This window comes from Mustelus asterias, unplaced genomic scaffold, assembly GCF_964213995.1.
Source record: "Mustelus asterias unplaced genomic scaffold, sMusAst1.hap1.1 HAP1_SCAFFOLD_178, whole genome shotgun sequence".
NCBI lineage: Eukaryota > Metazoa > Chordata > Chondrichthyes > Carcharhiniformes > Triakidae > Mustelus > Mustelus asterias.
In genome coordinates, this window is record NW_027590179.1 from 131,386 (window position 1) to 145,749 (window position 14,364).

The 14,364-nt window shown below is 44.0% G+C and overlaps 1 protein-coding gene and 1 non-coding gene across 2 annotated transcripts in view; both read left to right on the plus strand.

Moving 5' to 3' along the window:
• Positions 1–14,364, plus strand: part of LOC144485255 (uncharacterized) — a 182,814-nt gene that overhangs the window by 7,015 nt on the left and 161,435 nt on the right. Inside the window, 1 exon segment of the mRNA XM_078203471.1 lies at positions 7,909–7,915. Within this exon segment, the coding sequence (XP_078059597.1) occupies positions 7,909–7,915 (7 nt within the window).
• trnav-aac (transfer RNA valine (anticodon AAC)) lies at positions 6,111–6,183 on the plus strand. The gene has a single exon. It is a non-coding gene; the product is annotated as a tRNA-Val (tRNA).

Sequence of the window (14,364 nt, forward strand, 5' to 3'; positions counted from 1 at the left end):
TGTCACGTTCACTATGGGTAAAATTTCTCTGATGTTTAACCCCATGTGTTGTCCTGACAATGAACCATTGATTATCGACCTGTGCCAGTTTTTGTATGAGGCCCGCGGGAGCCTCATTCACTGTGGGTCTCGGTGCACAGTAATACACGGCGCTGTCTGTCATCTTCAAATCTTTCATGGACAAGTGAAAAGTGGTTTGTTTCAGGTTGAGATTCCCACTGAAGTGTTCAAAGCCGGGAGCCGTATCGGTAAACCCACAACTAGCGGCTCTGAGCAGATACTGAGGAGCTCGGTGTGGATACTGGCGATACCAGAACAGGTCATGCTGTGTAGCTGAACTCGATGCAGAGTAACTGCATCATATTGCTGAATCTTCACCCTCTGCTGCTTCAACAACTGGTTCTAACTGGGGCACTGAGTCTCTGTTACTCATGTCATGGCCCAAAAGTTAAAATTCTAAATTGGGGCAAGACGAATTTTGATGGTATCAGGCAGGAACTTTCAAAAGTTAATTGGAGGAGTCTGTGGGAAGGCAAAGGGACGTCTGGTAAGTGGCAAGCTTTCAAAAGTGTGTTAATCAGGGTTCAGGGTAAGCACAGTCCTCTTAGAGTGAAGAGCAAGGCTGGTAGACGGAGGGAACCCTGGGATGACTCGGGATATTGAGGCCCTGGTCAAGAAGAAGAAAGGGGCACATGACATGCATAGGCACTGGGATCAAGTGAATCCCTTGAAGAGTATAGGGGGTGTAGGAGTAGAGTTAAGAGAGAAATCAGGAGGGCAAAAAGGGGACACGAGATTGTTTTGGTAGATAAGGCAAAGGAGAATCCAAAGAGCTTCTACAAATACATAAAAGGCAATGGAGAGAGTAGGGCTTCTTAATGATCAGCATGGTCATCTACGTGCCGATCCACAGGGATGGGTGAGATCCTAAATGAATATTTCTCATCAGTATTTAGTGTTGAGAAAAGCATGGATGTTAGTGAACTTGGGGAGATAAATAGTGATGTCTTGAGGAGTGTACATATTACAGAGAAAGAGATGCTGGAAGTCTTAAAGGGCATCAAGATAGATAAATCCCCGGGACTTGATGAAGTGTGTCCCAGGACATTGTGGGAGGCTCGGGAGGAAATTGTGGGTCCCCTAGCCGAGATATTTGAATCATCGATAGTCACGGGTGAGGTGCCTGAAGATTGGAGAGTGGCAAATGTTGTGCCTTTGTTTAAAAAGGGCTTCAGGGAAAAGCCTGGTGAGCCTCACATCTGTGGTGGGTAAGTTGTTGGAAAGTATTTTGAGAGACAGGACCTACAGGCATTAAGAGATGCAAGGACTGATTAGGGACAGTCAGCATGGCTTTGTGAGTGGAAAATCATGTCTCACAAATTTGATTGAGTTTTTTGAAGGGGTAACCAAGATGGTGGATGAGGGCAGTGCAGTTGGTGTTGTCTTCATGGACTTTAGCAAGGCCTTTGACAAGGTACCGCATGGTTGGTTGTTGCATAGGGTTAAATCTCATGGGATCCAGGGTGAGATATTTAAATTGATACAAAAGTGGCTTCTGGACAGAAGCCAGAGTGTGGTTGTAGAGGGTTGTCTTTAAAACTGGAGGCCTGTGACCAGCGGTATGCCTCAGGGATCAGTGCTGGGTCCACTGTTATTTGTCATGTATATTAATGATTTGGATGATAATATAGGTAGCATGGTTTGCAGATTACACCAAGATTGGTGGCATAGTGCACAGCGAAGAAAGTTATCTCCGATTGCAACGGGATCTTGATCAATTGGGCCAGTGAGCTGACGAATGGCAGATGGAGTTTAAGTTAGACAAATGCGAGGTGATGCATTTTGGTGGATTGAACCAGGGCAGGACTTACACAGTTAATGGGAGGACGTTGGGGAGAGTTACAGAACAAAGAGATCTAAGGGTACATGTTCAGAGCTCCTTGAAAGTGGAGTCACAGGTGGACAGAGTGGTGAAAAAGGCATCGGCATGCTTGGTTTCATTGGTCAGAACATTGAATACAGGAGTTGGGATGTCTTGTTGAAGTTGGACAAGACATTGGTGAGGCCACACTTGGAATACTGTGTACAGTTCTGGTCACCCCATTGTAGAAAGGATATTATTAAACTGGAAAGAGTGCAGAAAAGATTTACTAGGATGCTACCGGGATTTGATGGACTGAGTTATAAGGAGAGGCTGGATAGACTGGGACTTTTTTCTCTGGAGCGTAGGAGGCTGAGGGGCGATCTTATAGAGGTCTATAAAATAATGAGGGGCACAGATCAGCTGGATAGTCAATATATTTTCCCAAAGATAGGGAAGTCTAAAACCAGAGGGCATATGTTCAATGAGAGGGGAGAGATACAAAAGTTCCAGAGGGGCATTTTCTTCGCACAGCAGGTGGTGAGCATCTGGAACAAGCTGCCAGAGGCAGTAGCAGTGGTGGGTACAATGTTGTTTTTTAAAAAGCATTTTGACAGTTATATGGGTAAGATGGGTATAGAGGGATATGGGCCAAATGCGGGCAATTGGGATTAGTTTAGTGGTTTAAACAAAAAGGGCGTCATGAACAAGTTGGGCCGAAGGGCCTGTTTCTATGCTGTAAACCTCTGTTACTCTGTGACTCTATGACTCTATCTCTGAAAATAAACAGCGGACACAAAGCGGATTAGGAGGAACAACAACGGAATAATTGCCTCGAGATGGAAATGGGGAACTAATCTGGTGATTGCCGGATTTCACCCAAAGGTTCAAAATGACCGAGCTGTGATCAGGACAATAACCAGAGTCAGACAGAATTTCACCCCCATGATTCCAGTTAGAGCTTCAGAAACAGAGACAGTGATCACTGACTGTACCAGAACTGCAATTGGAGAAGTTGAAACAGTCAGTGGAATGGTATGAGGTCGAACGTGACTCCCTGTCTCCGCCCATTTTTACATCTTCAAACAGGCGCTTCCTCTCGAAGGAATGGTGACCTTGCATAAGTGATCAGAGAGCGCCCTCCCGTGGACAGCACTGCCGCATATTGGAAACAGACACACACACGGCCACCTGCAAAGACTGACACATTTCGAGATATTAAAATCATAGAATCCGTACAGTACAGAAGAATGCCATTCGGCCCAGCGAGTATGTACTGGCCACAACGCCACCCAGGCCCTATTCCCGTAACCCCATATATTTACCCCGCTAATCCCCCTGACACTTGGGTCAATTTAGCATGGCTAATCAACCGAACCTGCACATCTTTGGATTGTGGGAGGAAACCGGAGCACCTGAGGAAACCCAGCAGACACGGGGAGAGCAGATACATACACGGCCACGTGCAAAGGCTAACACATGTAAGGATATATAACCATATAGATATATGCCCAGGCACTGACATCAACGTCCCTCGCTATAAATACAGAATTATTCTGTAGATTTGTGATATATATTAGTCTCAGCTGTTAACCATGATAATACATGAATAACCCCACCTCCGTGTTCACTGGAAGCGTCGTATACCGCACAGAATCAACAAAGTATAGACACAGGGACAAGTAAACACAGTGATCGATTCTCAAACCGATCGACTCAAACATAGACACACAGTCACTGAGGAAGATAAACAATCAGATTAACACAGCCATAGACACACTAAAGAGAAGTGCGCCCATTGACAATGCCAAAAACGTACTAGTTCCAGAGTAAACTTCCTGAACTCGAATTCCCTGGGGTCGTGTCAGTGCGGCAATATCCCGTTAGATATTCATCGCGATGGAACTGTCCATTTTAACAACAGGAACAGCCAGAAATCTATTTCTTACCAACGGTGATCACTAATTGATGACTATAAGCAATTGACGACTATTGGAGAATAAGCAACAATGCTTATTTATTTTTATTTTTTTACAGTCAACCATATTCTGGATGTGTCCGTGTCATGTTTAAAGTTTGTTTATTAGTGTCACAAGTGGGATTACATTCATACTGCAATTAAGTTACTGTAAAAATCCACTGGTCGCCACACTCCGGGAGAACTTTAGCATGGTAATGCACCGAACCAGTGCATCTTTTGGACTGTGGGAGAAAACCAGAGCACACAGAGGAAACCCACGCAGACACAGGAAGAACATACAAACTGCACACAGACCCAAGCCAGGCATCGAACCCGGGTCCCTGGCGTGGTGAGGCAGCTATGTGCCACTGTGCCACCCCGTGTGAGATCAGTGTATGCAAGACAGATTTCCCACCCATTCTCAATGTTATCGGATTAAATGTTCGGGACACAGGAGGACAACACAAGGAGACTGCTTTGGGTGCAGGTGATTCATTCTCTTCTGTTATATTCCACATTCTGTGGAAAGTTGTGGAGTTACTTAGTTATATTATATATAATTCAGAAATAATGAGGAGATGCTTCATCCGATTAAACTCGTTTTGTAAATTCAATATGAAATCAATTGCATAAATAAATATATGTCTACATTGAAAGCTAAATTGGGAAGCTATATCCAATACTTCATGCCATTGGATCAAGGAAACGTTGTTACTTAAAGCAAACTGTATGGACACGGATTCCACAGAAACTCCTTCTTCAAATGGGGATTGAACAATGACTTGAAAGGGAGAAAAATCAGCTTCATGGAATGAGAGGAGGAAACTGAAATGAGAACAAAGAACAGTGCAGCACAGGAACAGGCCCTTCGGCCCACCAAGCCCACACCGATACATCAGTTGGGTAGCTCGTAATCAAATAATTGGCATAGGCATTGTGGGTCAAAGGGCCTCTTATTGTTGCCTGCCATTGTCAACCATTTTCAATCATTCTTGGATCAATATGTCTACAGCATTCACAATGAGTGTTGCAACATTTCAAGAGACTCCCATTGGGTGCTTGCAAGTGGTGATTGCATTCACCTCACACACGAAAGCTCCCCAGTTCAAAGCCATGCCGGAATGTTATTAGTATTTGTTCTTTAAGGATGAGGGAAGTTTACATGATTTAAATTTGTTACTGAACATTATCCGCAACTCAATATTAACGCCATATTATCTTTGCTCTGACCTCGGCCTCAAAATCTTACAACAAAATCTGAAATCTTGTATTTTTATGACGCAATGAAAGGAAATAGAGGTCCCTTTTTGACACCGTGTTCATATCAGCAACTCGTTCAGTCCACAACAGAATTTAATGGCTTTATTGATGCAGACGAACAAAGTTAATCACCATCTGAAACATATCTAAAAGTATAAATGATGTGGAGATGCCGGCGTTGGGCTGGGGTCAACACAGTAAGGAATTTAACAACACCAGGTTAAAGTCCAACAGGTTTATTTGGTAGCTAGTGGCGTTTGCTACCAAATAAACCTGTTGGACTTTAACCTGATGTTGTTAGACTCCTAACAGTATAAAGACAGGCATACGTGAAACTGTAACTGAACTAGAGGAAATAGCGCACATTGCACACCATCTTTTTAACATCGTTGTTCAGAGTAAAGAATTAGGGAAAGCCTCTCAGACAGATGAGGAAATCGAGAATCAGTGTGGATCTGCTGGACTTCCTGCAGATGAACGAGATTTAGGCGCCAGAATGTTTCACTCGCAGAGTAAAGAGGGATCAAGTATAACTAACAGATAATTCTTAAATCTCTTCCCTTTAAAGATATCTGATTTTGTTTAAAAGCTGACTGTCTCAAATAAGCACCATGGGATGTGTATTACCCAGTGACTCGATTTCTTTTGTTGGTCAGTCATGCTTGCAATTCAATGTTGTATATTTCAGAGATATTCAGTTCAAAATGAGGTGATATGTAATTAATAAAAATATATTAATATTAAACGTTGAAAAGCAAACAAGCACTGGGTGGAGCTGGTTAAAATTATTCGAAGGAAGATGAGAATGATGCATTAATGATTGAGCAGAAATCATTGCTCCTTAGATGTTTGCTGGACGACCACTTTTAAATGTTGAAGTTGAAGATAAGTTGAGAAATCAAGTTGAAAGAAATGTTTTTTGTCTTGTATTAATTGACATGGGCTCTCAGTGTAACCATTAGAACCTGCAGCAACACAGTGGGGGTGAACATTGCGGTCAGGCCAATTGGTGGCGCTATGTTGTCAGTTGTTCCTGTAGTGTAGTGGTTATCACGTTCGCCTAACACGCGAAAGGTCCCCGGTTCGAAACCGGGCAGAAACATTAATTTACTCATTCATTGTGAGAGTAGTTTTGCATGGTTTCAGTTTTTGCTGCACCTCTTCCGAATCTCGATGTTGCAGCCATATTATCTTTGCTCTAAACTCGGCCACAAATGCTCTCAGCAAAATCAGAAATGCTGTAGTTTAAGACGCAATGAGGAAATAAATGTGTGTATTTGGACACCGTGCGCATATCAGCAACTTGTTCAAACCACAAGAGAATTTAATGGTTTTATAAATGCAGACTAACATAGTTAATCACCATCTGAAACATGTCAAATAGTATTGTGTGCTCATAAAGACAGACACAAGTGAAACTGTAAATGAACTAGAGGAAATGGCAGACATTGTCCAGAAGCATCTTTTTGAAATTGTTCTTCATAATAAAGAAATAGGAAAAAGCACTCAGGCAGATGAAGAAATCGAGACTCAGTGTAGATCTGCTGGACTTTCCTATAGATGAACGGGATTTAAGCACCAGAATATTTCACACGCAGAATAAAGAGGGATCAAGTATAACTGACAGATCATTCTTAAATCTCTTCCCTTTAAAGATATCTGATTTTGTTTAAAAGCTGACTGTCTCAAATAAGCACCATGGGATGTGTATTACCCAGTGACTCAATTTCTTTTATTGGTCAGTCATGTTTGCAATTCAATGTTTCATATTCCCGAGATATTCAATTCAGAATGAAGACGTATGTATTAAATACATGTATTAATATTTAATATCGAATAACGAAACAAATATTGAGTAACCAGCCAACGATTCAAGTCTGGATGACCCTTCATCAGAGCTAAGAGCAAAGAAAAGCAGAAAAGATTTAAATTATGGGTGGAAGGGTGGAAGGGGGGTGCTGTAATTGGACAAAGGGAATGCAAATGAGGATAAAGATGGCTGAGAGAGATGCTAAAAATGTCCATTAAGCGATCAGAATAGCAGAGCAGAGGTAAAGGTGGTTAAGGCAGTTGCCCTGAAAGAGGAGTGGGGGCGGGGGGGGGGGGGGGGGGGGGGCGGGGGGGGGGGGGGGGGGCGGGGAGGAGGGGGGGGGCGGGGGGCGGTGGTGGGGGGTGGGGGGAGAGGCAAGAAGGAGAGCAGGAATGAAGAAATGGAAATGAGAAAGAAGTATGATAAAAATGGGTAAATGAGATGAAGAGAAGAAACAGAATGAAATAAAATAAATGGAAAGGGGATAAAGGTGGCGGGGAGAGTTCATGCTCTGAAGTTGTTGAACTCAATGTTTATTCCAGAAGGCTGTAAAGTGTCCAATTGGAAGATGAGGCACTGTTCCTCCAGTTTGCGTTGGGGTTCATTCAAACATTGCAAAAGGCCAAGGACGGACATGTGGACAGGAGAGCAGGGTGGGGTGTTGAAGTGACAAGAACTGGAAGTTCTGGGTCCTGCTTGCAGACGGACTGAAGGTGTTCAGCAAAGCGATCACCCAGTTTGTGTTTGGTCTCTCCAATGTAGGAGAGTAGACTTCATGGGGAGGAGCGAATGCAATAGACTAGACTGAAGGAGATGCATGTGAATCGCTACTTCACCTGAAAGGGGTGTTCAGGACTTGGGATGGTGAGCAGGGAGCAGGTAAAGGGACAGGTGTTGCACCTTCCACCATTGCATGGGAAGATGCTGTGGGCAGGGGATGGGATGTTGGGTGGGATGGAGGCGTGGACCAGGCTGTCCCAGAGAGAACCTTCCTTGTGAAATGCTGTTGGGTGTGAGTGGTGAGGTGAAGATGTGTTGAGGAGTGGCTTCATGCTGGAATTGGCAGCAATGGCGGAGGATGATACTTTGAACACGGAGGCTGGTCTCTGGTCTGGTAAAAAGCATGAACAAGGGGAGCCCTGTCCTCTTTCTAGGAGGGATTATGTGAATGCCAAATCTTTCCTGATTTGTATTATTCTTATTGTGATGTAACCTATAGATTGTAGGACTCCTGTGAAACTGAATGCGAGTTGTTTTCTGCACAGATAGCTTTGAAATTTGCTGTTGAGTGCAATGAGGTTGGGTTCAACGCCTGCAATGTTCTGCGAACGCTCCACAATTTAAAAATAAGTCTTTAATTCCAAACTGCGGTCGCAAACAATGGGTATATTCCCATTACCATGACATTAATTGTATCGCAGCTTGATGTATTTCCATTCACTGGCTTCCAGCGCACCACCGACTGGTGGAGCAAGACCACAAAGTGGCATGATTGTCTTTTGGAAGAATGAGTCGAGTACGGTTCTGTGCTGGATCTGCCTGACAGATTGGATTCTGCAGTTGTTTTCTCCACTGCTGCTGGAAACAGTTAGGTGGTGGTTTCATCTGAGGTTAACTTGGTTTCCTCTGTGTGTGTGTGTTTGAGAAGCTGACAGCTCAGTTAACATCTTGCCATTAGGCAATCCTCAATCGTCTCGGGCTCATTCCTCCAGTGTAAGCAGGTTTTTGCACGAAAGTGGACCTTCTTTCTATCACTGTGCGTCTGAACGCGCAGTAATAAACGGCAGCATCAGTCTGGCTCAGGTCCAATATATTTAAACTCATGAATTTGTTCGAGGCCTGTAGATCCACATAGAACCGACTTTTAAAAACATCTGCGTTATCTTCATAACCATCAGGATCTTTCCGCAGAATAAAGACGGGCTGCGTGTCCGGAAGTTGTCGGTACCAGTACAGCCTATAGTCGCTCTCTGTGGTTTGATAGTCACAGGTCAAGGTCACGATCTCGCCTTCTCTCTTAACATCTGATGAGAGCGACTGGGTGACAGAATCTCCATGACTCAGGTCTGAAAATAACAAAACAGAAAATGTTCAGACGGGCGAATCATGAAAGAGACGGTCTGGAACCAAGCTGGGAAATGTGAGAAACGGTGCAATGTATTTTTCACATAATTACTGTTAGGAATGGTCCCCACATTACCCACACACCGACCAGCCACATTGTCGCTGTGCGCTCTGTAGAAGGGGAGCTGGGTGTTTGATTTCATCAAGTCTAATGTTTGCCCTCAATAATCAGCTTCCTGTTTCCGGATGTTCTCAGCTCCCTCCCTTCTGTCCCCAGTAATGCTGTGTGACACCCAAGGTGGTGAGATAGCAGACAGTAAAAAAAACGCACCGTGAGCTGGATGACAATCACTATCCTTACAGAGAGAACTTGCAGATTTAACGATTGACTTGGGGAAGAATGTAGAAAAATGGGGTGTAGGAATATGGGAACAGCAGTAGGCCATTCTGCCCTTCGATTCTGTTTCGTCATTCAGTCAGATCAGGACTGATAAGCCTGAACACCACTTTCTGGCGCTATCTGCATCGCCCTTGATGAGATTTTGCTCCTTAAAGCTATTGATTGAACATACTCAACAATTGACATTCCACAAAGCCCGTTAATTTTCTTATTTTCTGTGACCCGGAAGCTAAGGAAGGCTAAATAGCTCTGCCATTTTATTTTTTAAACGTCCATTAGCCTTATTATAAGGACAGTTTCAATCGTGAATCCAGTGAAAGTTTGTTCTGTGTGCGGGACATGGGTGCCACTGGTTGGCCAGCATTTATTGTCCATCACTAGTTGAGAATCAACCACATTGCAGTGGCTCTGGTGTCACATGTAGGCCAGACCAGGTAAGGAATGCAGTTTTTCTTCCCGAAATTACATTAGTGAACCAGATTCTTAATTGTACATAGAAGATAGAACATTACAGCGCAGTACAGGCCCTTTGGTCCTCGATGTTGCGCCGACCAGTGAAACCAATCTAAAGCCCATCTAACCTACACTATTCCAATATCATCCATATGTTTATCCAATGACCATTTAAATGCCCTTAATGTTGGCGAGTCCCCTACTGCTGCAGGCAGGGCACTCCACGCCCTTACTACTCTCTGAGTGAAGAACCTACCTCTGACATCAGTCCTAAATCTATCACCCCTCAATTTAAAGCTATGTCCCCGCGTGCTAGCCAACACCATCCGAGGAAAAAGGCTCTCACTATCCACCCTATCTAATCCTCTGGTCATCTTGTATGCCTCTTAACCGTCTTCTCTCTAATGAAAACAACCTCAAGTCCCTCAGCCTTTCCTCATAAGACCTTTCCACCATACCAGGCAACATCCGAGTAAATCTCCTCTGCACCCTTTCCAATGCTTCCACATCCTTCCTATAATGCGGCGACCAGAACTGCATGCAATACTCCAAGTGTGGCCGCACCAGAGTTTTATACGGCTGCAACATGACCTCCTGGCTCCGAAACTCAATCCCTCTACCAATAAAAGCTAACACTCCGTACGCCTTCTTAACAACACTATCAACCTGGGTGCCAACTTTCAGGGATCTATGCACATGGATACCGAGATCTCTCTGTTCATCCACACTACCAAGTATCTTACCATTAGCCCAGTACTCTGTAATCCTGTTACTCCTTCCAAAGTGAATCACCTCACACTTTTCCGCATTGAACTCAATTTGCCACCTCTCAGCCCAGCACTGCAGCTTATCTATGTCCCTCTGTAACCTGCAACAACTTTCCGCACTGTCCACAACTCCACCGACTTTAGTGTCATCCGCAAATTTACTAACCCATCCTTCCAAGCCTTCATCCAAGTCATTAATAAAAATGACAAACAGCAGAGGCCCCAAAACAAATCCTTGCGGTACACCACTAGTAACTGAACTCCAAGGTGAACATTTCCTATCAACCACCACCCTCTGTCTTCTTACAGCGAGCCAATTCCTGATCCTAACCGCTAAATCACCCTCAATCCCATGCCTCCATATCTTCTGCAATAGCTTACCGTGAGGAACCTTACCAAACGCTTTACTGAAATCCATATACGCCACATCAACTGCTTTACCCGTATCCACCTCTTTGGTCACCTTCTCAAAGAACTCAATAAGGTTTGTGAGGCACGACCTACCCTTCAGAAAACCGTGTTGACTATCTCTAATCAAATTATTCCTTTCTAGATGATTATAAATCCTATCTCTTCTAATCCTTTCCAAAACTTTGCCCACAACAGAAGTAAGGCTCACTGGTCTATAATTACCAAGGTTGTCTCTACTCCCCTTCTTGTACAAGCGGACAACGTTTGCTATCCTCCATTCTTCTGGCACTATTCCTGTAGACAATGACGACATAAAGATCAAAACCAAAGACTCTGCAATCTCCTCCCGAGCCTCCCAGAGAATCCTGGGATAAATCCCATCCGGCCCAGGGGACTTATCTATTTTCACACTTTCCAGAATTCCTAACACCTCCTCCTTATGAACCTCAATCCCGTCTAGTCCAATAGCCTGTATCTCAGTATTCTCCTTGACAACACTGTCTTTTTCCTGCGTGAATACTGACGAAGAATATTAAGTTAGCGCCTTTCCTATCTCTTCAGGCTCCACGCACAACTTCCTACTACTTGTCCTTGACTGGCCCTAATCTTACCCTAGTCATTCTTTTATTCCTGAAATACCTATAGAAATTGTAGATTTATTTTTACTGAATTGGGTCTTCGCACTCTAGCTGAGCTTTTGGATTAATCGTCGAGCGATAATATCACCAGGACATCGTCTCCCCTGTAGTGAATATCAGCAAAACTGAAAATGTATGGAGGCACTACAGAGTGAATCATGCTGCATTTAAAGAAGTTCAATGTTATTACCATTCTCTGCTCCGTTCACCCTGTGACTTTGAGGCAGTGTTTTGGTGCGGGGCTCCCTCTGGTTTCTGTCTCTGAGTCTGTCAGTCCGCAGTAATACACCGCGTGGCCAGACAATCGCAGCTCACGGATGGGGAAATTTCCATTGTTTTTCGACCGGTCAATAGATGCAGAAAATCAGGCTCCCATGTCCTCTGCAATGGAAATGTCTCCATAATTAGAATGTAGTTCAAGAAAATGGGAGCTTTCTCTCGGTCCTTGCGGTACAATTGAATGTAATATGCACCAACTGCTCAGCAGTTGAACTTAATGGTCACCGAGTCTCCTTCAAACGTCAAGCTGAATTGTGGATTGTGGTCGGTGCATACTCCATGGGCCGAATGGCCTCCTTTTGCACTGTATAGTTTCTATGATTCGATGAAGTTTTGGGAACCGGAGTTCGAATTCTAACACGACAGATTAACTCAATTCAAGGGCAATTAGGGATGCCTGTAAATGAGTAAAGAAAATACTATCTGTGCAACTTTTCCTCACTTAAACGAATAGGTTTTGAGAAAGTTTGCACCCGATTTTGAAAGGTCGGACCAATATGTAAACATTGCTATATCTTGCACGTGTGTGGGCCAGTGGCGCAATGAATAACGCATCTAGCTACGGATTAGAAGAGTCCAGATTCGACTCCTGGCTGACACATGGGCACTTTTCAACAACAGTTCATTAACTCCACGTTAGTTTCGATGAACAAAACGTGTTTTCAGTAACTTTAAACAAATGTTGGCCAAATACAGTAAGCTTCGATGAAGAAAGTTTTCCTGGGTGATTGTTTTTTTAAAGTTGACTATTTTAAGAAAAGTTCCACTCAAAAACTTTCATCAATTACTTTTAAACTAGTTTCTTTAAATGACGAATTCCCCTTAAATTGTGGTTGGTGCTGACTTGGTAGGCCGAATGGCCTCCTTCTACACTGCACGGGTTCTCTGGATTCTCTGGATTCATCGCAGTAACCGGCTCGTGAGACCGCATCTGCAGCAGTGAAATCTGCAGAAATTTAGAAATATCGAACGTTAAGTTGATATTGTAACTAATAGCGTCAGGGAACGGATCACATTGTAAACCTCGATCAGGTCACCCTTCAACCTCCTTATCTTGTCAAAGGCTTCACTGAAGTCCATGTATATAACATCCACTGCCTTTCCCTCTTCTACCATCTTAGTCAGTTCCTCGAAAATCGCAATGACGTTAGTGAGGCATGACCACCCCTTCACAAAACCACGCTGTCTATCACTAATAAGTCCATTTGTTTCCAAATGTGATAAACCCTGTCCCTCAGAATATTTTCTAATAATTTCCTGGATTATCCCTGCTGCCCTTCTTACAAGGGCTGCTGCCATTCTGGAACTATCCTTCAGTCCTCTGGAACTTCACCTGTAGCCAGTGAGGATACAAAGATTACTGTCAAGGCCCCAGCAAATTCGCCCTTGCCTCCCTCAGTTTTCTGCGATAGATCCCATTAAGCCCTGGGGGCTTACCTACTTTAATGTTTTTTTAAGACGCCCAACACCTCCTCCTTTTCGATATCGAGATGACCCTGAATATCTACTCATCCAACCCTTGGCTCCTCACCTATCAAGTCCCTCTCTTTTGATGAATACTGAGGCAAGGTATTCATTTAGTATTTGGGAGAAAGAGTCGAGAGCTTCAAGTTTGTAGGTGCCCAGATCACCAACAACCTGTCCTAGTCCCCCCACGCCGACACTATGGTTAAGAAAGCCCATTAACGCCTCTACTTTCTCAGAAGACGAAGGAAATTTGGCATGTCAGCTACTACTCTCACCAACCTTTACAGTTGGGCCATAGAAAGCATTCTTTCTCGTTGGATTATAGCTTGGTATGGCTCCTGCTCTGCCCACAGCCGCAAGGAACTAGAAAAGGTCGTGAATGTAGTCCAATCCATCACGCAAACCAGCCTCTCACCCATTGAGTCTGTCTACGCTTCCTGCTGCCTCGGCAAAGCAATCAACATAATTAAGGACCCCACAAACCGCGGACATTCTCTCTTCCACCTTCTTCTTTCGGAAGAAAGATACAAAAGTCTGAGTTCACGTACCAACCGACTCAAAAACAGCTTCTTCCCTGCTGCTGTCAGACTTTTGAATGGACTTACCTTGCATTAAGTTGATCTTTCTCTACACTCTAGCTATGACTATAATCGTACATTCTGCACTCTCTCGTTTCCTTCTCTATGAATCGTATGTCTTGTCTGTATTGCGCGCAAGAAACAATACTTTCACTGTATGTTAATACATGTGACAATCATAAATCAAATCACAACATCTGACTTGGAGACAACGAAAGGGCTCGTCCACGATTTGAACCCAGGACCCCTTGCATGCTCATCAACTGAAATTCCCTAAGCGCGAATCAGACCCCTGCACCAACGAAACTGATGTGGAGATGCCGGCGTTGGACTGGGGTAAGCACAGTAAGAAGTCTCACAACACCAGGTTAAAGTCCAACAGGTTTATTTGGTAGCAAATACCATAAGCTTTCGGA